The 24,880-nt window shown below is 38.1% G+C and overlaps 1 protein-coding gene across 2 annotated transcripts; it reads right to left on the reverse strand.

Moving 5' to 3' along the window:
* Positions 1-17,273: 17,273 nt before the first annotated feature.
* Positions 17,274-24,374, reverse strand: LOC107803740 (protein DETOXIFICATION 44, chloroplastic). Of its 2 annotated transcripts, none has more exons than XR_001652066.2 (12): positions 23,825-24,374; positions 22,907-23,035; positions 22,674-22,816; positions 22,276-22,411; positions 21,305-21,401; positions 21,107-21,207; positions 20,307-20,470; positions 19,842-19,913; positions 19,467-19,709; positions 19,209-19,304; positions 18,398-18,519; positions 17,274-17,804 (listed from the first exon to the last, which is right to left on the reverse strand). XR_001652066.2 is itself a non-coding variant. In XM_016627504.2 (12 exons), exons 1-12 carry the CDS (start codon positions 24,258-24,260, stop codon positions 17,741-17,743), a joined length of 1,677 nt encoding a protein of 558 aa, XP_016482990.1. In that variant the 5' UTR covers positions 24,261-24,371; the 3' UTR covers positions 17,274-17,740. The 2 variants fall into 2 exon arrangements, 1 of the variants encoding a protein (XP_016482990.1); XM_016627504.2 differs by having other exon boundaries at positions 19,593-19,709; positions 23,825-24,371.
* Between the last annotated feature and the right edge of the window lie 506 nt (positions 24,375-24,880).

Here is a 24,880-nt window from a genome sequence, read left to right on the forward strand (position 1 = left end):
GGTGGAACCCATTTTTGCAATAGAGCATTCGCACGGCTGTTGGAAAAGTATGGAGTTCGCCATAAGGTAGCCACACCTTACCACCCACAGACGAGCGGGCAAGTTGAAGTGTCCAACAGGGAAATCAAAAGTGTCCTGACCAAGACAGTGAATGCGACAAGGACTGATTGGGCAAAGAAGCTGGATGATGCATTATGGGCGTACCACACAACATTTAAAATTCCAATTGGTATGTCACCATATAAGTTGGTGTTTGGAAAAACATGCCATCTTCCGGTAGAGCTCGAACATAAAGCCCTTTGGGCACTACGGCAGTTGAATTTGGTTATGGAGACCGCAGGCACTAGCAGAGTCACTGAGTTACATGAACTCGAGGAATTCAGGTTCCATGCATTTGAGAATGCAAGATTGTACAAAGAAAGGATGAAAATGATGCATGATAAGCACATTCTAGATCAGAACTTCAAACCCGGAGATCTAGTGTTGTTATACAACTCGAGATTGAGATTGTTTCCAGGTAAGTTGAAGTCCCGATAGTTAGGACCCTTCAGAGTGGTGCAAGTGTTCTCAAGTGGAGCTGTAGAAATTGAATCCAAAGATGGGACAAATAAGTTTACGGTGAATGGGCAAAGGTTGAAACATTACCTTGGAATGATCGAAGAAAAAAGGGATAGAGTGGTGATATCTTTGGAAGAGCCCCAATACGCCAGCGAAGAGTAATAATGAAAGCCTGCGTCGTGCCGCGACATTAAATCAGGCACTTCCTGGGAGGCAACCCATGGTATGTTGTAAATCATCGTGCCGCGACGTTAACTCAGGCGCTTTTTGAGAGGCAACACATTATTTTTCTTTACTCTTGTTTTTGTAATTGATTTTGAACGGCATTGAACGATCTACTAATGTGCAGGGATAAAATTATGCGCATCAGAAGGATTTAGGGGACGAAATTAACCCGGAGATAGGTAAAAGTGCGAAAAAGACAAACAATTGCTGGAGATTGATATCCGCGGCCGCGGATTGGACCGCGGAGTAGGCCGTGGATTTTGCACAGACCACTGCCTCCTCGTCCGTGCCTATGGAGTCGACCGCGGATTTTACTACCTTCAGTGTCGTAAGTCCGCGCCCACAGACTTGACCGCGGGTTGGGGCGCGGATTTTGTCCCCCTCACTGTTCCTCATCCGCGGCCGCGGATTGGACGCGATCGACTGCGGATGAGGCGGTACCAGGTTCAGAATTTGTTAGTATTTTTTTTTCTTTTCTCTTCTTTTCTTTTCTTTCCTATTAATTAGTTTTTTTTACTTAACCTCCCCCTCCCCCCCCCCCCAAAAATCGCCCACTCCCCCACTTCTTCTTTCCCTCCCCCTTAACAAAATCTAAAACCCTTCCCCCTTCCCCTAAAACAAAACACACGCCCCCTCTCCCTCTCCCTCAATCATCAACAAAGCTTCTTCTCCTTCCTCCTCTCCTCCACTCAACCAATCCCCAATCTCCGTTCCTCCCAAGATCTCCAAGTAAGTAACATGATTCTATTCCTCTTTCTTAGTATTTTTTTTGTTTTCAATTTTTTATTTTCCCCATTCTTTTCCTTTGCTATTATATGTGTAGGATAGTAGAATCATGGGTACTCTTGTCTTGGTTTAGGATTGTAGTATATATGTGGCATGTGAGGCTAATAGATTTGGTTGAATTAGGGGAAGACATTGTTGAGTTTGTGAGGAATGGAAGTTTAATTGGGGCTTTGGGTAACTTGGGGGTATATGCTCCTTAAGTGTTTGTTGAATTGCCACAATGAGTTTGAATGTAAATTGTGACCAATTGTGCGAGTGAAGTCTGAGTAACCGCCATTGGTTCCCATATTCCGCCCATTACTGATAGTAGTGTTTTTTGTGTAGGTACCATGACACCTTTAAAGAAGATATGCACCACCGGAACCTCATCAAGTGGTCATGGAGGTTCATCCCGGGCACGGGCACCGGCCAGTGCAGCTCAGTTAGATCGTACCAGGTTTGTCTCCAGAGTTGCCCAAGACCGTTTCAGTTTGAAGGCCACTAGAAAACCTGTACCGGAAAGGGGTATTGACAGGGCATCCCTCTAGGATAAGTGCCCTAATATGTATCGGGAGTTGATCAGGCGCAGGTTGGACAGCTTTTTCGAAGAGCCGGAGGAGGGTAACTTGATGCTTGTCCGGGAGTTCTATGCCAACTGCCCCGAACATGAGGATAGAATATACACTGTGCGACACATGAGGGTGGATGCCTCGATAGAAGCCATCAGGAGAGTGTATCGATTGCCTGTATTCAATGGGGAGGAGTATTTCTATGATACTTACAAGCCAGAACCCATCACATGGAACAGGTTTTTCAGAACTATCTGTGTACTAGATAAAGAGGTAGTGTGGGTTGTGCCGGGATCGAAGCTACACTCTGCCTCACTCATTTTTGAAGGAAAGTGCTGGTTTCACATCATCAACAGTCACTTGCTGCCGTCCCACAACACCACAGAGGTAAATGGTCCGAGAGATGCCTTGATCTGGTGCTTCGTGAATGGCCACAATTTTGATTTCAAGGTTATTCAGTCTGAGATGTTAGTTCGTTCACCACTGAAGAGGTATGGGTTTTTTCCCTCTCTTTGGTCACTAGATTGTGTCGGGAAGCAAGGGTGCCTGAGAACCCAAATGCGGATGGCATGGTGAAGAAAGAAGCAAAGTTCCGGGCAGACAAAGTGACCATTGGGAAAGACCCGGTGGCACCTGGGGCAACTCATAGTGATGATTCCGATGCACCGGAGGAGGGAGATGAAGGGCAGGAGGAGGTTGGACCTACCTCACTCCCACAGGAACAAGCTACAGCGGCTGAAGGACCATCCCAGGTCAGACGGAGTACACGGATGACAGCCTTAGAACAGGGTATGGCAGGGCTGCGCACTTCCGTCACGGAATTGGGGGCTAGAGTTGATGCCTTGGCCACCCAAAATGCAAAGTCAGAGAAGAAAATCATGGGCTGGCTGCGTGCGCTGGGGAGGGCGTGTCATCTCGACCCTGACACTATCTCCGATCAAGACTGATCCACCAGGGAAGTTCCTTTACCTCGCATTACTTTATTTTGTATGACATGGGGACATGCCATCTTTTTAAGTGTGGGGTGGGGGATACTTTGTTGTATGTTGTATGTAGAATAATTTCGTAGTTTATTTACATAAATCATTTTCGACTTGTCCCGACGATGGATATCATTCGACGGGTTTCTTGAGGGACTAAAGTCGAAAGAAAAAAAAATTGTTAAAAGTAAAAAATAGTGCGGTGAGCGTGGATTTTCTTTTGTAGTAGTGTATCAATTCCCCTTTGGTTTTTTTTTAAACCACAGTTCTTTTCCAAGGGTTTCATTTGAACCGGGTATAGTTAGTTTTTATTTTTTAGTTAGGAACTTATGGGCTATGGGCATGATTAGAATATGATCTCTTAACTTCGTAATGCCTCGAATATAGCGGGTACTTAGTGTGACGCTTAGGCTCATTTGTTGACTCTTGTAAGAATGCCTTAAACTGTATGTTCTTAATTTGGCTTAAGTACTCTGATCTAAGTGTTTGATGATCCGATCTGGAGTGAGTCATGTGCCATGTGTGTGTGAGGCTTGTTGTGTTCTGTGCACGACATTTGATGCCTAGAACTTGCCCTGTGTGTCTGCAAAGCGAAATAGTAGTCTTGTTTAGTCTGGAAAGTGATATAAACATTTCTTTGTTGAACTATATATATACATATTCCACCCACCTATTTGTTATGTATCATAGTTAAACCCGTTGAGCCTGTAATCCTATTTCCTTGGCAACCACATTACAAGCCTTATCCCTTGTTTGAATTGACCATCTTTTTGAACCCTTTACCTCTCGTAAGCACTTGAATTACTATGAATCTATAAAGGATAAAGTGTGGGGTAGTTGGTGGGGCTTTTGAGTGGAACTAGGGAAATCAGGATAAAGGTGCACGTTGTTGAAAAAAAATATGTATCATGTGTTAATAGTGTATCATGTTGATTAGTAATATTCTGTGATGGCTTTTAAGGTAATTGTGCTCAATGAAGTGTAGGGTAATTTATGTGGTGTTGAAGGTGGAAATATTGGTTTAAGTGTAGGCTTGATTATTAAATATATGTATTAAAGTACTTGGGGAGGTGTAGTCACTATTATATCCAAATATATCCTACCTGACCTGCAACCTACATTACAGCCAAATAAAGTCCTACTTGATTCTAGACTGAACAAGCTCAATTAGTAGAGTAGTACACTACGGGCAAGCCTATGGAGCGTTTTCTGTGGCACAAGAATATCATTTCTGAGGGTGAGTGAATTCTGTTTATTTTGAAGTTCCTCAGTGTGCGTGAATTTTATTGATTGTGGAATGAGTCTCTTTTGTAGTGAGCATGCACTTGATTCACGAAGGAGAGGTAAGTCTGGACCTCTGAATAGAGTAAGTAAGCTGGTTAGGAATATTGCGTGGCTCGCGGGAGTCTACTCTTGAGGTGTAGATGTTACACTAATGTATACTCAAACTATGTGAAATATTCTTGGTGTGACGAGTTAGGGAAGTCTCTCAGTGAAGTTAAGCCTCTATAAAGTGTGGTTTGATTACTCGGGGACGAGCAATGGTTTAAGTGTGGGGTGTTGATAGTAGGCTATATTTATGCAATTTAGACACTATTTATACTATAATTTAGACACACTTTATTAATATTTGAATGCTAAAAGATAACAAAATGCTCTAATTAAGAATTTTATGCTTTGCAGGAGCCACTCCGAGCTAGGAGGAAGCTAAAGAGTGTTTTGGAGTCAATACGGAGTGTGGAAGGCCAATCGAAGGTTAACCCGGTCGAAAAGGAGCGAGAAAAGCAAGCGGGGAGGTTCCCTCCAGGTGCGCGTCCGCGGAGTTGACCGCGAATTGGACCGCGCACTGGAAGCAGAACACTGGCTGAAATCAGCGGCCGGATCCGCGGTCAAATCCGCGGCCGTGGATGGGCGGACGGAGGCTAACAACTCAGGGGCAATTATGTAATTTCTAAGACGACTAACTTAAACCTATATGAAGCCTAATTTGCCCAGAAGAGAAGGAGAGCTGTTTTTAGGAGATTTTGGAGGCAAGAACAAGAGAGAGAAGACGGAGAATTTCCTAAGAGTTTTCATCTTCTTCTTCTTACTTCCATTGTTGATTATGAATTATTATAGTGAATTTTTATCCATTCGTATGAGTAGCTAAACCCATCATTTAGGGTTGATGGAAACAATTATTGGATGACGTTTTGACTATGTTTAGATATAATTGAGTTGTTCTTATTCTATGATTGTTCAACTATGTGTTGTGTTATGATTAATTGAAAGGGCCCTTGATTAATCGTGTCTAGTTACATTGTGTTGCTTGAGAAAGAAAACTTGGTTAGATTGTTGTTGAACAACACCACTTTCGGGTAAGTTAAGAGATTAATTACTTGAATTTAAAGCGGGGTTAGAGATAACGAAGCTTTGGTGGGATAATTCTGAGTTGCATAAATTGTTAACTAGAGTAGTTCGAGAGAATGCTTCTAGTAAATTATCGTAATTGATCGAGAGAAAATTACAGTAGCCCGGAACTCCTAATCCTCACAGAGTATTACGGCGAGATTATAGCTAACGTGTCAGGAATTAGTCTGGCAATTGGGGAAATCAATAGCCCTAGATCCTTTTACCTTTGAATTCAACCTTATTCCTGATTATTGCTAATTTTGTTGTCATTTTTCATTAGATAAATAAAGTCACTTATGCTCTATTAAAAATCTTGCATCCGAAAATTGTCTGAGCTTATCATTAGCATTATTAAAAGTTGTAGTAAATAGGTTAGTTCCCTGTGGGATTCGACTCCGGACTTGAACCAGATTATATTTGCAGCGACCGCTTAGTCCTTTTTACAAGGCATAGTTGGGCGTGATCTGTACGCTATAGTTGTTCTCCACATTGTCATGTTAAGTTGCCACTTATAATGGAGTACGATAGATTGGCATCATTGTTATATAAAAAAATAAGTGTGAGAAAACGTTCGGTGAATATTAAAGTAATTGGAAGATATCTGTATTCTATTACTCCGCAAGGGGTTGCTTGTTATGATGAGTTTAACATCGAAGACGATGAAACTTTGACAGATTTTTTGAGGACTCTGGATGAACATCGGGAACTTTTTGTGATAAAAATATTGGAAATATACTTCAAGGAGGAAGACGTTCACAATAATGAGGTTTCGCAAAGTAGGGATATCCCTCAATCATCAGGTGGTTATTTTGGAGTAGGTTTAGCCAAACAGGTTCCGGGTGAAAGAGTTTGGCCTGATCTAAACTTATCTCCACGGGCGAATGAGGACCGAGGACATAATTTCTTCCCAAGTTTACATAATCCACAAGCCGAGTGGTAAACTTCAATTTTCCTCTGTGTTACGATGTTTATTTTTATGTATTGAATTTGTATTAACACTCATATATTCCACAAGGGTACCAGCTAGATATGAGTTTTACAAGTTATGAACCAACAAACAGTTGAAATATGGCTAGTTTTGGTGTGTTGGATCATGGTAGTCCATCCGGGAGTCATCACCAATATGATAGTATGCATCATGGGATATCAACACATTATGATTTGTAAGTAAAATGATAAAGTTTATATGTAAAGTTTGGATGAATTTGAGAAACTCATTTATTTTATTGGTTGTGTAGTGAAAACGAGCAACTTGGAGGTCGTGTCCTTACTCAATTGCCCGAAGACAACATATTTAATCGGGATTTGGTAGATGCGCAGAGTCAGGAAGATAATAGTGATTATGACAATAATGCTGATGAGTCTGTAGATGACACACCTTTCTCTGATGAGGGTAATGATGATGAGGCCGAGAATGATGAACCTGATTTGACGAGGGAGCATGCTCTACCTCCCATTAGACCAAGAGTGTACGAGTCCCATGTGCCGTTTCATTCAAGGGAGATTACATACCTTGATCAGTTGCCAAGTATACCGGATGTGGATGCCCTCACAAGGGATCTATGTGGGATGAATCTAGAGCAACAGTGTTGTCAAAGGGCATATTTTTTGTTGATAAAGTGTGCCTTAGCAGGGTGGTGCTAATGTACATCATAAAAGAGTGTCGTGAGATTGTGGTTCATGAGTCATCTCCGAATGTATACAAGATTATTTGTCGTAGATGGTTTCAAGGTTGTAATTGGATGCTGCATTCGAGAAAGTTGAAAATAAATATATGGATTGTGGGTAAATACATTAGCACCCACAATTGTGAAATGGACACATTCAGTGAGAATCATTTTAACTTGAATGTTGACTTGATTTCTCTTGTGTTGATTCCACACATTGAAGCGTCCATAAGGTACAAGATCAAAGAGTGTATAACATCTGTCCACCAAGTATATCGATGTACCATTACCAAAGTCCACTTGTCAAGCTTCTGTCGCATTTGAAATTGTTTATGATAATTGGGATGAGTCCTTTGCATCTCTACTCAGGTACATGGCCGTATTGAAACACTTTAACCCCAGGACTGTTGTTGAATGGAAGCTTGAGCGGAGTCCGAGAATACCGGAACACATATTCAGATATGTGTTTTGGGCATTTAAACTAGCCATTGATGGTTTTGTGCATTGTCGGTCGGTAATATCCATAGACGACACTCATGTCTATGGAAAGTACGATATTAAGTTGTTGATCGTCGTTGCAGTGGATGATAATGGAAGTATATTTCCCCTAGCATTTTCTATTTGTGCCAATGAAAGCCAAGAGGCGTGGACATTGTTTTTGAACCACTTGAAGGAGCATGTTTTCAGACAACGTTCAAGTATTTGTCTAATATATGATTGGCATGGCGGTATTTTAAGTTCTATACAGAATTTGTGTGCATGGCAGGAACCGTATGCCTACTATCGTTACTGTGTTAGGCACTTGAAGGCCAACTTCCAGGGGACTTATCCTAACAAGGACTTGTATGATTTAATGTGGATGGCTGCAATAGATCACCAAGACTGTAAATTCAGGAGGCGAATGGAATTGATCAGGCAGGAAGACCAAGAAGCCTATCGTTGGTTGATGTGACATGAGCTTGACAAGTGGACTTTGTATGTGGATGGTGGTAGAAGATGGGGAATTCTGACTACAAATGTGTCAGAGTATTTCAATGGGTTATTGAAGTCTGCACGTGGATTTCCAGTCACTGCCATGGTGCGGATGTCATTCAAGCAGATGGCAGAGAGTTTTGTTGAAACATCTATAAGTGCATCGTCATTGATGGAAAAGGGTGTTGAATTTATGCCACAACAAATAAAACGATTGAGAAATATAGGAAGTGAGCACATTGGCATTCATTTTTGTAGTATTACAGTGAGAGAAATATTTTAGAAGTTCTCACTGGTCTGCATCACAACCGTGGGAATAATACACACACCGTCAATGAAGCCAGAAGATTATGCTCCTGTAGAAAATGGTCAATCTATCACTTTCCATGCTCATATGCCATGGAGTGCTTTCAACATAAAGTTTCGCGGCAATGAGTTATGTTGATAAAAAATATAGTGTTGCTGCATACTTAAACACCTATAGTGGACAGTTGCAGTTAGTGGGTGCTAAGCATCTTTGGCCTCCAGAACCATTTAAAATGGTGTGTAACAAGGATTATGTATGTCAACGGCAAGTGAAAAAAAGAACGCGTATACGGAACCAAGTGGATATTAGTGATACCGTTTATGCGCGTAAATGTGGCATATGTTCCCAAACAGGACACGACTATCATAAATGTCCTTCAACTGGTTTGGGAAGCGGTGGTAATTCAGCACCAGGTGGCAGTTCATCCAATGTGCCCAATTATCAAGGATAAACGTAGTATTTTATTGGAGTAATTTTGGTGTACTAAAGTTATGTAAATGTTCAGGTTGCAAAATGTATGAATAAAACTATGTTTCCAATAGGGTTAAATCTAATTGTTATTTAGAATTAAAGATTCAATACAACAGTTTAACATACATCCCAATGAATAAAAAAAAATTCATTCGCCATTATCGTCGCTGTCTGGCACTATTTCGTTGTCACCATCTTCATCTTCTTCGTCAACATCTTGTACGCATCCTTCGGGACCAAGGGCATCGTAATCCAAGGGACGCAGAACAATATACCAGTTGTCATCAACAAAATCAGTATAGCAACCTAGGATATTTTTTTCAAGGTAGGGATTGATTGTGTTATGACGTATTCCATTTGGATCTTTTGAACGACCTTCACCTTTTTGCCTCTTCGTAAACCACTTATTAAATGTTAGTAGCATTTCTGAATTGGATGTTGTTCTGATTCTTCAAATGGTATTTGAGTATTGATCTCTTAGTTCAACTTAAGAAGAACTAAGCTGCATGTCGACCTGTATGAATGCGAAATATAGCGCCTCACCAATATGTGCTATGTGTCTTGTCATGTCGACCTGAAAAAGCTGTCGGCCTGAAAAAGCTGCTGACCTGAAAAGTTGTCGTACTAAAAAAGTTGGACCCACTTGTACCCGAAAGAATTATTATCACGCGAAACATAGCACCTCACCAATATGCGCTATATGTTTTGTCACGTCGACCTGAAAAACTGTCGGCCTGAAAAAGCTGCTGACCTGAAAAGCTATCGTACTGACAAAGTTGGACCCACTTGTATCCGAAAGAATCATTATTACGCGAAACATAGCGCCGCACCAATATGCGTTATGTAACCTAAAATTACTCTTAGCTGTCATTTTTTTTGTGTTGTACTGTTAGACTACTAAATATCTCGAGAAATAAAAACACATGCGCAAATTATGTAAAACATAAATAATGTTGCTATTATATATTTAATGTCATATATACAAATAATAATAAATGCCAATGTGTATCACAGCCTGTATGCTTTAAAGCATTGGCTGGCCTGAGGCGCATCCCATCACGCTCTATCAGAATCATCCTCATCACGTCTCTTCGTTATCGGAGGATGCGTTGCATCATGATTATCGGTAAGGCTGATGGACTCGGTAGAAGCGGCCTTCCGGCCGGCATTAACCTACAGAATAATAAGATATTTTACTATATGAAATAATAACTAATAACGTACATATTAGGAAATGTTTTTTTAATGGTCATACCATGGTCTCAATGGGCTCCTGAATTAAATCATCTGTCCCCGGTAACTTAGTATCACACAATTCGGCCTCCGTGACGGGCGATGCCGATGTCTTTAAAAAAAATAAAAACGCTTTAGATATTACTGACTAATATATGAGATAAAAACAAATAGAAATAATAGTAATACAAACAAACCTGCGCCTTAGTAGCGCCGCAACGCTCTGTTGGAACATCGAGGTGCACTAGAGTAGATGAAGTATGTACTAGATCCTCAACATCCCTCGATGATGATCCATAACTCAGTCGTCGCCCCCTATGCACGTCTCGTGTCGGACGATCCTCAGCAATCGTCGATGGCTTTGGGGGATCAGGAAAATACTGATCCTAATCCTGTCGCGTAATGGACGTGCCCGTGATCAACAATGGAGCTGACGGGGTCAACTGCAAAGTCCCTGGCGACAGCTGAAGGTTGAATAACGGCATATCATGAGGAGCATCATGTGGCTCAGGGTGGTCACCCGGCTGATCATCTCTAATATCCTCCACGGGTGCCTCAACGCCCCCTTGCTGGGGACCCCGTCCTCGCCGACCACCATGACCTTGTGGGACACCCCTTCCTCTTTGGCCACGCCTGCCACGTCTACCACATTCAGGCTCCACTGGTGGCCCATGATGGTACTCCTATGGCAGCACATAAGCAGCCTCGTGTCCTAATCACTCATCATCTCTGGCACGCCTCAATGTCTGGGCAGTCAGATCTGTAACCTGCTGGCTATACTCGTGCAAAGCTGCCGCTCCCTCGCCGGTATGCTGCAGCATCTGCAGTCCCAACTGGTATAACTGATTTAAGCCAATAGCCTGCATAACATGTCAAATATTAATTAAGTAAGAATAATTTAACATTATAAGTAAGTATAACAAATAACATACCAGTGCCTCATGCCTCCCGGCGTATGGAATGTACCGACCACCAGCGCGATGAACAGGATTCCCGACGAGAAGTCGGGAATTGCTGCAATACCAGCCCAGCCCATATACTCATGCTCGCCATTTGTATGCTCAGGTGGAGGGGGTGGCAGAATCAGGTTATACCTCTGGTCCTAAATCTCAATTTGAGCCTCTAGCCAGTCCAAGTATGTCTGGTCAAACCTGGAACGATCATCCCACTGGTAATGTATCCTAAGCTAAGCGGGCAGAATAGGTACAAGCTACGGTCGACCAAACTGGCGAAGGACTCGCTCGGTAGTATGGTGCTCGAAAATATTGAGACATATCAGTGGGACAAAAGAGATCCACATAGCTCGGCCGCAAAAGCAATAATCGGGCAAACCAGTTGTGAGCGCGTCGCTGTATGGCCTCCATAAGAACTATTAATTAAACACAAGAATAGTAAGTAAATGCAACACATATAAAGCCAGGCCAAGTAAACTTAAGAATACATGTACATGCGCGCCTTCAACCAAATCCAACAAATCCTTGTAATAGGGGAGATGATGTCGAGCCTCGACCTCGCGTCCGTAGCCTCGCCTATCAACCCACCTCCAAGCTAAAGGGAGAAACGGTGGAGGTGGTGCATCTGGAGCGATGGGTGGTAGAAGTGGCTGGAACTGCAGGAACCGCTCTCAGGCCCAAACCTAATATAGATTGTGGACGTAAAATTTAAGGTATTTTTTACTATGTATGTTATAATCATGAAAATAATTGACTATGTTTTCACCTGCAGCAGCGGTAAAAATTCGGCAATGTCTCTCTAGGTGCCCATGCACGCCCGACACATCTGCCTATACAGGTAACCTAGAACAGTTGCACCCCAGCTGTAACCAGGTAAATCATCTAGCCGCTATGATATAGAAATCTCAAGCTGACTAGGTTTTCCGAAGTGTTCGGGAACAATACACCACCAAACATTAACAACAACACCGATCTCGTGTGCCGGTCGATGACCTCCGGCGGTGAATTATCCGTAATCTCCGCATCCATCGCCTCCAGATGTTGCCGTACGGGCATCAGCTGCAAATGACTGGCCCCACTCAATGCAGTCTCCTCCGCTGGCTGGAATCCGGTGAGCCGCTGCAACATATGCAGGTAATACAATCCCCTGTAGTCTCTAAGAACATGTGGGTAAGCTACAGGTAATCCATTAACCGACAGCCCGAAAAGAACCTCCACGCCCTCAAGCATGATGGTAGCCTCGCCGATGGGTAGATGAAACGTGTGTGTCTCCGGTCGCCACCGCTCTATCATAGCTGTGATCAACGCCCAATCGAACTGCAACCGACATATCGGGGCAGAATGTCCGGGACAAACACTGCCCATCCCATATGTATGAAGATCTATGGTTGGCATGTAGCAACAGTAGCTCTAGAGATGCAGGTCCGGGATGCACATGGGGAACCTCCATGACGATGTCTGTAAATTGAAAAATATTAATTAAAGTATTTTTTTAATTACTTAACATCTTTAAATATATTGCAATATCTTCTATATTAATATTTAATCGATATTTTTACTATATTGTTACTTAGGTTGATACATTTTTTATATTATAATTTTATATGTTAGTTTATTATTTTATATGCTTCTTTCTTATTCACCTATTTTTGGGTATAATAGAATTAAATAATTAATTTTTATATGAATTCATGATTTAATTAATAAGTATTCAGGTACAAATAATTAGTATGACAAATATTGTTATTTTTTATGTTATTTTCTTACATTTGTTGACTAGTATTCGAGAGACTTTGTGTTTGAACTATCATCTTCTTTTAGATATTTTTGGGATTGACAGATAATTAAATGATTAATTTCAATAACTATAAAGATACTACGCTAAATGGCACTACATTGTACTACGCTAAAGGGCACTACAATATAATTACGGGCGATACATAAAAATTATAGGCACAACATAACACAAAATTGAACTAAATAACATTAATTATTCATAAAATAATAATTTATTTATTTTACTAATCTTTTATCATATAAATAATCTAATCCGGATAAAAAACAACAAATTAATTTAAACAATACATATACCACAGTAAAAAATAACTAACAAAATATTTTTTATAACAATTAATAACATTAATTATTCATAAAATAATAATTTCTCTATTTTACTAATATTTTTAGCACAATAATAATCTAATCTGAATAAAAACAAATAAATTAATTAAATTACAAAACAATAATGAAAGAACATATATCACAGTAAAAAATAACTAATAGGCATTTTTAATACACGAGTTTTAACAAAAAATAAGTCGGAATACCTCGATTTTAAATTTTTTGAAAGGTGAAGATTTAATGATTTGGGGGCCGAAACGAGCAATTCACTACGCGATAACGCCTTAGATCCGATGTTAGCTTGCTACAATACCGAGAATCTACACTTTTTGTGGGACCGGTGGGCTCCAATGGAGTTTTTTTTTGCGTTAAAAATTTGGGGGAGGGGGGAGCTGGTTCACGTCTGGGTGGGGAAGGAGAAGACATGTTTTTTTTTTTTAATATAGGTATAACACGCATATATAAATCATTATACTATAGCGCCTTATATATGTGCGCTATACCTTTATCGTTCAAATATAGCGCGGTGAATAACCACGCTATACCTTAACGGATAAAACTGCCGTTAAAGTATAACGCGGTGAATAATCGCGCTATATATAAAATGGTGACCAATTATTTTTTTAATCTATTTGTGTCTCTTTAGTCCAAAAAGACCACATTTAGATTTGAGATTCCACAAGTCTTGACTTCCATAACATTGGAGCCGCCCCGGTCATTATCCGATGATAAATGTGTACGTGCTGCTATTATTTAAATAAAAGTTCCAGATTTGCGTATCAAATAAACTAAAAGAAAATTTGCATAACAAATTACTGTTTTCATAATTGGTTTTAGAATGATAGCACGATTTCTATATGTTTGTTCAATGGAATTTGAAAGAGTTGATGCTTTTGCCTGTCCAGCTCACTGCACAATTTAGTTTTTCTTTAATATTTATTTGTAGACATAATATTGTACATTAGAAACGAGTTAAACATGGAGGGAGGTTTTTAAATTATGTAAGTTTTTCATGGAATGGTGCTATGATTACCAGGAGCCTTGGAACAACGGAAAATTTGTGTTTGTGTGACCTATATATCACGAGTTCGAGCTGTGAAAACAGTCACTACCATAATGGTAGACTGTCTACGTTATACTCCTTGGGTGCGGTCTTCTCCGGACCCTGTATGAACGCGGAATATATTATACACCGGACTGCCTTTTTAATGAGATTCAATTTAGTAGAAAACTTTAAGTTTATTATTGATACGAGTCTAAAAATTCATTTGATATAAGCACGCTACAATTAAGTTTTAATTTAAACTAATTTCATGAAATTAAATCCCATTTGAATTCAATTTTAAACTTAAGCGATCGATTATTATATTTTTCTTTATCGATTAGTTTATTTGAATTTTGTTTTGTAAAACAAGAAGTTAAAGTTAAAGTTAAATTATTATTTTCATTAATTCAATATTCATAACACCTCTATTATAGTTTGTTTAATAACTATTGTAAAGTCAATTCAAATTTTAAAAAAATTAAATTTTATTTTAATTTTATTACTTTCAATTATTTGTATATCAGTAAATGAGAACATCTTAGTGGCATTCTCAGCAGGCAAAAACAAATACTAGAAAAGAGTCAACTCTCACTAAGCTCATACTTGACTAAATGTAAGCTCGACTTGACTCTAACGCAAACAGTAAGAAGCTTGGTTAGACTCATATTGCGCCTAAGTCTAACAATAACTATATGACAGGATTAGATCAAAATTTCAATCAATTAAATAATTTTTCTTAAAATGGAATCTTGCAACTCTTAGTTAATCCCTTTTATTTTAGGCAAATATTTCCCAAACCACTTGTACAACCATGTTATTGTCCAATATCCTTTGCCTAGCAACCATGTGTTTCAAGTTCAGCATATGATAACTGGCATCCTTACTTACACAACGAAATTGAGTTGATGGAGTAGCCAGGGGCGGAGTTAGCATCCTAGACACGGGTTCGCCCGAATCCAGTAGTTTTGGTTCAAACTATGTATTTGTGTTAAAAAAATCATTAAATATGAACAAATTATCAATTTAGAACTCAGTAACTTAAACAGACTAATATCCCGAATCCATAAATTTCAAATCCTGGCTCCGCCTCTGGGAGTAGCTATTGCCCTTGAGTTATACTCTTCGGACTGCTTTATTTTTCCAACTTGGCAAATAACATCCCGCAACATAATGACATTCTTTGTTTGTGTGCCGCTACTAATTGGGTTTCAATTGATTTTTCTTCCTTGATCTATTAAGATGTTTCAGTTCGCTAACCTTTAGGTCATTGATTCGATTCGTAAAATTAATTGGGTGACCCTTGTGTTAGGGTAGACTGCTTACGTATCACACCCCCTTGGATGGACCCTTCCCTTGACTTTGCATACAGTAGGCTGCTTACATCACACACCTTTGGATGAGCCCTTTTCCCTATCCTGCCTGAACGCAGTATATTTTATGCACCGGGCTCCCCCTCTTTTTTTCTTTTAATCCTTTGGCTAGAGAAAAAATGATTATACGGGAAGACAATCAGGTGGTCTGTGAATGATGACATTACTGAAGTATAGCACTAGTTCATGAGTGGCTGCTCCAGTTTATTAAAGAAAAATAAAAGGGGGGGGGGGGGGGTGGATAACTGTTTAAATTGCTGCTATGTATATAAAGTGTTTATATTGAGGTGAAATAGAGTGGGATAAAAAAATGAAGGGGCATTTTGCTGAAGCTAATTTTGAAACATCCTATGTGAAAATAGGAGATTGAGGATCAACAATAATGTTATACCACTTGTTATGGTGCTTTCGTGGTCCATTTTCTCCATAAATTAAAGTCTATTTATGGTTTCCATTATATATGTATATTCAACACATTTTTCTTGCCATATCTTTGTCTGTTTTTTCATTGTCTCGATCATCTTTATACCAACCTATGTGAAAAACTGAAAATGAAGGATTGAGCTACAACAATAATGTTACACAATTTTTCTTTGTATACCTCTTCTATGAAATAGACATGAGACTAGCATTTTTATGTGGGAATATAAGAATAGTTCACATCAGAAATGCAAATTCTACTGCGGATATTTTGGTCGTTCGAAATTAATGAAAATTAAAAATGATCATCTCTGACGGGATTTACAAATAGCACAACTAGAGGAATAAATGAGAAAAATATCACTTGAGATAGTTGGTCATGTCTTATGTAGACTTTCAAATGCACCCCTCTAATGGTGCAATATTAAAAACAAGGTTAAAGTTTTAAGAACAAATTGGGAAGGCAAAAATAAGCTTTTAGAGAGATCTCACACATTCAAAGAATCTCTATGGGATTAGTGTTTCAAAGAGGAATCTCAATCTTGCACTTTATTCTCATCAATCTTTCTCAGTAATATTGCACATGGTTTGCATTTGATATTTTCCCTTTGACCTTGTTAACATGGTCGGTTAAGAATATTTCCGAAGTCAATTGTCTGGAAAAGAAGATGCCTAGAGGAGGAAGAGCAAAAAGATATTTTGTATTCTGAAATGTGCCTTTTATCATGTGCCATTTAAGATCATGTAGATTCTATTTTAGTTACTACTACACCATTGCCACAATTCCAAACAAGTTAGGGTCGACTATATGAATTCTCACTGATCATGTTTTCATCTATCAAGAATGTCGACTCAAAACCTGAGATGGTATTTTGGTATGATCTCATAGCCGGAATATCCGCAATCCAGTAAAGGGAGCTATGAGCCTATGACTTCTCTGTAGAAAAACAAAATAAAATAAAATTAAGCATGCATTTTTTCTGTATGTTTTACTTCAGTACTACAAGAAAAGGAAATACATAAAGCTGGTAAAACTTCAAATGAAATATCTACTCCTCCTATTATATGGTGTAGCTACTGATTTGGGTTCTGAAATTGGTAATTTCAGCCCATTTGTTTAAGCAGGTTTTGGAGCTTACAAATGCTGTCTCAACACCAAAATAGGAAATAACAAAATCTTGAAGAATGAGAATGCAGAGCAAACTTATCCAGAAAGAGAGAGTGCATGAAGAATGATACTCTTTTAAATTAGTATACAATTATGTGTCAAATAAGCTATTCAACTTTACAAGTATCACTTGGCTGATGATCCAAAGTCTTCTCTCTTTGAATTATTTTACAACATGGAGAAAAAGGAAAGGAAATTTTTCCAAGTTGGAATGTAGCTAGACTTTTCAAATGGTCAGTGAGATGATGTAGCTTGATCATAGGTCTTTAAAAAAGATGGTTGTTCTTGAAACCTCCACAATAGCGGTCTCAAAAACATAAATCGTCAGTCCCTCAGTACAGACCAAAGAGACTGATGAAATCAACAGCCTGTACTGTAGAATGTCTTCCAGAAATCATGAGTTGAATTTTGCCAAGATCTGTAAAAGCCTGTGTAAAGTATGATCAGCAATTCACACAATCCTTAGCATAAGCCTAATAGAGTTTGCCGACGATTATAGAGAATCAATCACTTGCTCATTGAAAGTCAGACACCATCCTCTTCCATATCCGACCGAAGAAATTTCCATGGTCCATCTCTTGTTTGTAACCTGCTATTCACAAGTACTTGTCAAAAATTTCTCGCTGAAAGGTAACACTACAGAAAAGAAAAGGCTATGACATGAACATAACGATTTAGACCATTTTCCATTTTATGGTGACTTAGAGGCGTAACCACTTGGCCGGTAACTAGGCCATAGGAGAGTTCTTAAAGCTAATTGTACCAAAGAGACTAATGATGATCACTGGAGAGATTAATAACCTGCATTACTAAAATAGATTCTGTTCACCTTGCTGCAAGTGGAATATTATGACTCAAACACTCAAGGACAAAAATCAAATAAACCAAGCTACAACAGAAATATTATGACTCAAACGCCATTGTTTTTTCCCTAGAAATATACAGAAATTTGAGGCTTTGATTCAACCTACAACTTTCAATTAATGATTAATACAGTCAAAATGGAAAACAAAGAGCTTTTTACTATTCGTTACAGCATTAAGCAACTGACTAAGACTGCCACTTCATTAACTAAATGAAAAAACTAAGACAGCATATACGATAAAATGCAACTTGGTTCAATTTGTAAAATTACCAAAATTCTCTCTAAGGTTGACGAAAGAGATAGACACAGAGATTTACCTCAAAAATCCAGCTACAACACGCAAAGTCATGAAGAGAAAAAGTCCCGCCCAGACTCCAGGAAGACCAAATGATGGTGCAGCCACAAGTAAGAAGATTGAGGAGACTAGTCCAATCAGAAACTGTTTGACAAATATAGGAAGCTGAATCAGAAGGAGAGAACATAACCTAACGATATTTATCTTGTTGGTCATAATGTAGGACACACTCCAAATCCATCATCTTTTTTCCCCAATTGGTGTTTGGATCACATTCAATTAGATACACCAACAAGAATGTTCAAGCAGCATCTCACTGATTGGCTAAAAGCCAGCCAACTCAAATTGAAATGTATGTTCTAGTCTTTACTTTATTCATTTGTAACAAAGGCCCTAGAACATGTAGCAACCAACATTGGGAGTTGGGACAATAATTCATTACTATGCATAATCAGCTTCCAGGACAACTTATTGCTTGATCCTGTTTTAACTCTTCTCTAGACGTTTCCTTCCAGGCGTCTTCTTACATAATGTTACTGAAAAAGCAAAAGCCTAACCAGAAATACAAATATCATATAAAGATTTCTTTTGTTCAACATTCTGATCACCTCATTGAACCATATAGACTCTGCCTAATATTTTCCTTTTAATTTGCCGCTGGTGCTAATAGTTATTCAATTAAAGCAAAAACTAAGTATATATCTAAACATTTAGTAGGTGTTCCAGTGTAAAAGTTTACATTCTTGCTTCTCACTTTGATTCTACTCTGGCTCTATTTCTGGTTGCGCAGGTCAGAATACTATTTTCTGAAGAAAGGTGCAGAAATGTGTTACCATAGAATATGCAGCAAATTCGAAGTCTGAAACACCATAATAGAGCCCATCAAGAACGAAGGCAATGGCATTTATTGGCTGAGATCCAGCAACAAACTGTCCAACAAATCATATTAATAAGAAAAGAATGAGTAGTTTAATTTATCATTCAAATATCAAGTCTAGATAAGGAAACCCGACAACTTTATACAAGTTTAGAAATGACAGCTGTGTAATTACTTCTAAATGACCAAAACAATTTCATGATAAAGAAATTACCTAGCTGGTGCAAAGCAGGAATTGTAGTCTAACATAAATATATGTCAACTTTGGGGAACATGCTACAGTTTTGGGGTTCAAAATCCACCGGAAAAATGCTGAGAAATCTGGATAAGACTTTCATACCAGAGTACCATATCTGGCAATTTCCAGGACTTCAGAATCTGAGCTGAATAAGCCGGAGAGCGCTTCAAAACCAACAAACAAGCTAAAACCCAAGGTGACTCCTGTCAATGCACCAATCTGACATAATTCACATAAAGAGTAAAAGATGTAGTAAGTCAATATTCTATTCTTAATGTTTTCTCTTACAAGCTGAGTCAGTAATTAGGGTTGAGAATTAATAAAGAGTACTGGAGTAGGAAACCAAGTTACCTGTAGAACTTTATAAACCACTTCTCGTGCTTGGCCATAATTACCTTGAGAAACTCCACTGGCAAGGAGAGCCTAAAAATCAACAGAATAAGAATGCAATCAAAAAAGCATCGAAAGACTAAACTCCTATTTCACAACTAAAGATTGCAGGAAATAATTCCATGGAAATTGTCTAAATATGACCTCGTTGGGAACTTCAGTTAAAGAAAAGCCTGTGACTTCATAGGTAAGTGACAACCAAAAAAAAAAAAAAAGAAATTAAAAGAAGAGATTCAGGAGTTATATGATGCAGTTCCATCTGTTACAGGGAAGCACAATTGAGGTCCTAATCACTAATAAAATTGAATAGTATTTGGCTTTCACTGAGACATAAAAACAGAGCTGCTGAAAAATTTTCTGAAAATTATTCAATAAAGCCAGAAATGATGGCAAAGAAAACAAATAGTTTAGTCAAAGTATGCTCACCTGTCCAGCAAGTGCCAAGGCATCAGTTAGCAATGATACAGCTAGCCAAACTTGAACACAGATCTGATGACCAGCCATAGGAACGGGGCCCTCTTGTGCTGCCATTGCTGTTGATAGCGTAGTGGTAATTAGAAGTGCTAAAGTCCTCCCTATTAGAAGGGAACCTGGAAAAGATAAGAACAAGATTAACCTAAGATAGGTTCGATCTTTTCATTTTGAATAAGCTTAACCTAGAGCATTTTGATGTGTTTTGATAAAGTCCACAAGAGAAACTCTTAGTTATCTTTCCACGGGTTCAGACATAGAAAAATATTCTGCAGTCGCTTAAAGACCAAATGCTACTTTATATGTTTGGTATAAGTAATCCTTTCAATCTACATTTTTTCTTGAAACAGATCTAAAGAATCTATAAAAGTTGTTAGTTTCATTAAAGGCAAGAGATTGTATTTATGAAGTATCATGGAATAGATCAAATCATTATAGTTTTTTTTAAACTTAATTTGCTGTACCTTCGTCATTCTCCCATTACTCAATCTTCATATTTGAATGAAATCATATTCACATCTTCAATCATTTTCTCATTTGAAGTATTCATCTTCAACTATTCATAGATTTATATGCAGATATACCAATTTCAAGTTTCACTAGCTGCTGCTATAGGAGATTCAGTTGGACATATTTGACTATTGTGTCAAAAACATTATCCACACAAAATGGGAGCCTTTTCATCAAAATTTTCTTTGTTAACTACAAAAGATATCCTGATTCAGGTGTCGTTTTGACAGTTTGCAGGAAAGTACCAGATTTAAGATACTGAGCAAATCTTCCCACGTCAACGTCTGGAGCAATAAGAAGTACTTTTTCGTTTAACTTCCACATAAGGATAAAAGCAGACAAGTATCTGGTAAAAATGTAGATCAAACAAAAAATAAGATAGAGAAAGTGGACAGGAAGTTATATCATGTACAAAGTAAAGGTTTACCGCATCACCAACATACTCAGATATCACAGCAGCAGTTGCAGCCCCACTAATACCAAAACCAAAGGGAAATATCAAAATTGGAGACAATAATGCATTTAGCAAGTTACCAGCTCCTGACAATCCAGAACTGTTCTTTGTCAGATATAGAAGTAGAAGCATTAAGGAAGGATTATACTTAAATATTTGGGACATAACAAAAAAAGAGCCGTATTTAGCAGACCATACTGAAGCGGGAGCCGAGATATGCCATCAAGCGAAGACAATAATTTGTTAATATAAAACCATACTCTAGCCCGTCTTACAAGGTAGTAGCATTTTCAAGAGTTGTTTTCCTAGTTTACTAAGCTAAACAAGTCTTTAATAAATGTTAGATCTTATCCCTACTTATTCAAGATATATAAAATCAAAACAACAACAACTACGCCTCAGTCCCAAACAAGTTGGGGTCGGCAATAAACATGTTCATTCCTTTCATTTAGCTCAATTCATATCATCATAATTACTAAAATAAAATAAAATAAAAATGCAAGTAAAATAAATAAGTATATATATAATAGTAATAATAAAGTTCTCTACCAACTACCAAGTCTAAAACCTATTCACAACTAGTAGGTATCACCTATATGAATTTTTCTCTTCAATTCTAACAATCAAATGAAGTCAAAATCTAAAGTAGTGCCTAGACCACCTATATTGTTGGAACGGTACTTATGTCTGAAAGCTTACTATATATTGAGGTTTAATAAACAGATTTAGCTCAACTAAATGAGTGGTCCATATACACAAAATATTTGCATCTCAACTTTCCCAATGAGCTCGTGAAGTCAATATCCAAACAGCAATAAACAGCTTGAAGCAGTTATCTACCAACAATCCATAAATAATATTTATGAAATTTGAATATTAGACACAAGATGCCAGGACAGCTTCCAAGTGGCCTTTGTTTTATGTAGATTAGAGAAGTATTTGGATATCTTTGATACTTGCCAACAGCATATAAAGGAGTTTTTGTGTCCTTAAATCCACGAAATGTTCCTTGAGCAGCAAGCGCTATTACAATTGGTGGAGCTCCAAAGGCCCGCATCGTAAGGAATTGCTCAGCTGGTACACGCATTGGTGAATCCTGCAATATATCAACAATCCCAAATAGATTTACATTGAAGATCTTCAGCAAACATCAAGACACATGGGCTTTATACTAATGCACGGGAATAGGGGAAGCATAAATCCAAGTGGCATCTCTGAGATCTGATTGTCACTATGTCATTCTCCAAGATATATTGCCCGAACAAAAAAGGCCTCAATAGCTTACGACTTGGGAATTGGAAGAGAAGAATTTAGCCCTCATGCTAGAAGATAAATTTGTTTTCCAAATTAAGACATACAACAGATATACCCATGGTATTCATCAGGAAACCGGAGCCAAAAGAAAGTCCAACAGCTTCTGCAATGCCAAGGCCAAGAGCAAGTAGCAAAGAAGTTGATACTGAAGGAAGTAGTATTTTGCTTTGTGAATCAGGTGAGCGACCTAATTAAAGAAAAAAATATAACCCATATCAGGTAAATGCAGAATGTTTGATAAATTAAAAGTAGCGCTTTGACAAAAGACCACTGTCACCTTTAGCAATTAATGCCTGCTCTTCAGCAACAAAAGAAGTTGTGACGTTGAGCAAAGGAACATTGAATAATTTCGATATGAGGTTGAAAACTGATACAGAAATACCTACTGCTGCCAATTCAACCGATCCTACAAAACACATGCATAGATAAGTAAGACAAACATGAAACATGGACCAGAATGTTGTACTTCATCATTTCAAAATTTTATCCTCTCCTACTTTATTTCAGCAATGTCGGAACAATACTTTTTTTCTTAAAGTGGGACCCAGTCTTCAAACTAAACTTTAGTTGCAACCCACTTATACAGTATTTGAACTAGTTTTAAATTTACCAAATTGTAAATAGTAAGTAAAGCACATTTTTAACTTTCATCTTAATCCTAGTAACTATTTCACATTAAGTCAAACAAGTTAAGTAACGGTTCCTTCAGGGTTAATTTCATGGATGATGACTCAATTTTCACCGTATTGCACCGAAGTAACTAAACTTTTGTTTGTAACAAAAAAGCAACTGACTTTACCTAGGTATCACAAAATTTAACTATTTTTTGTAACCCAAAAGTCATTCAACGTCTTACATAACAGTTACTAGGAGGAAACAAACGAGACATTTTGCATGATACTTAGGCAAAGTTGAATGACTTGTTACAAAATATTTAGCGACTTTATGTGATACTTAGACAAAGTTGAGTAACTTTCTCATTAAAAAAATAATTTAGTGAATTTGGTGCAATGAAGTAAAAGTTGAGTGACCATCCACAAATTACCCCGTTTCAGCAGCTAGTTTAAATCACACAGCTATCAGCTAGTCATATTGTTCTACTATGATCCCTTGGCAGAGGCAGGATTGGAATTAAATTAAATATCAGCTCACTGGAGAACATAACCATAACAAAGAAGGGATAGTAAAAAAGTACCCAAATGTCCAACAAATGCAGTATCAACAAGTGAAGTAATGGGATCAGCAGCAAGAGCTAACGCCGCGGGCAACGCAATGGACATAATCTCCCATCCAATTCCATCTAATTTCAGCAGGGAAGAGACTGAATCCAACAACGATGACGAGGATGGAAGGTCCGAATCGGGTCCTGGGTCAGGATCCGGACTCTTGACCCGACTTTCTCCCGAATCAGAATTGGAATTGGTATTATCGACAGAAGTTTCGGATAGGACAATACGATTTTTGTCCCTAGAAGATTTGATTAGTGTAGTACGCAGTCGAGTTGAGTAGTTAGTATTAATACTCTTTAGCGGAAGAATAGTAGAATAACAGAAATAACTGTAATTATAATTTTTTTGGTGAAGAGACTGCGTAAATAAGGGATTATTTTGGTGGTAAAGAGCAGACGCCATTGTTGCTTGGGAAAGAAAAAAAAATATTTTGGATAGAAGAAGAAGGTGAATAGAATCTGGCTTTTTAGATACGTGGGGAAGAATAAGAAAGGTAAATTTTGTTTGGCTATCAACTAAATTAACGGCTGGAATGCGAGTTCTTCAATAAAATATCTTTCCTAACATTATACTGTACCGACACTTAGGGCGCCAAATTTTGTTATTTAGATTATATATGAGTAGTTGTTATTTTGTACCATTTTCTCCTTTTTTCAACAATTTTCCAGATACTCTTCAATATATTTGTTATAAAGAATTATGATCTATTATTTAATTATAATTAGTTCGGTTTTGAGTTAAACGAATTAAGGAATCAATGTTTGACTTTGAGCACACGAAAAATTAGAGACTTTGAAATCTTGTACTTAAATTGGTTATTCGATCGGAAGGGATATATCTTTCCGTTGTTTTCAATTTCAGTAAGTTTCTGCATTCTCTAAAAAGTCATATTTCATTCTTGGATTTTGAAGTGTTCAAATGCACCTTCATGATTAATACATTTTGTAAACTAAGAATGTGCTTGACCCATCTCCATATCTTGATCATTTCGTCTGACAGTGTAAAACTTTTCCACTGTATTT

This window comes from Nicotiana tabacum, chromosome 24 (genome assembly GCF_000715075.1).
Source record: "Nicotiana tabacum cultivar K326 chromosome 24, ASM71507v2, whole genome shotgun sequence".
NCBI classification, from domain to species: domain Eukaryota; kingdom Viridiplantae; phylum Streptophyta; class Magnoliopsida; order Solanales; family Solanaceae; genus Nicotiana; species Nicotiana tabacum.

Excerpts from the sequence above, each read along its gene's own strand:
- LOC107803740 (XM_016627504.2), bottom strand. The coding sequence starts at position 24,260 with ATGGCGTCTGCTCTTTACCACCAAAATAATCCCTTATTTACGCAGTCT. Across the intron at positions 21,208-21,304 it reads ACTGCTGCTGTGATATCTGA|ATACTTGTCTGCTTTTATCC; the intron begins GTATGTTGGTGA and ends CATTTTTACCAG. Across the intron at positions 19,914-20,306 it reads CCTTGGCACTTGCTGGACAG|GCTCTCCTTGCCAGTGGAGT; the intron begins GTGAGCATACTT and ends GTTGATTTTTAG.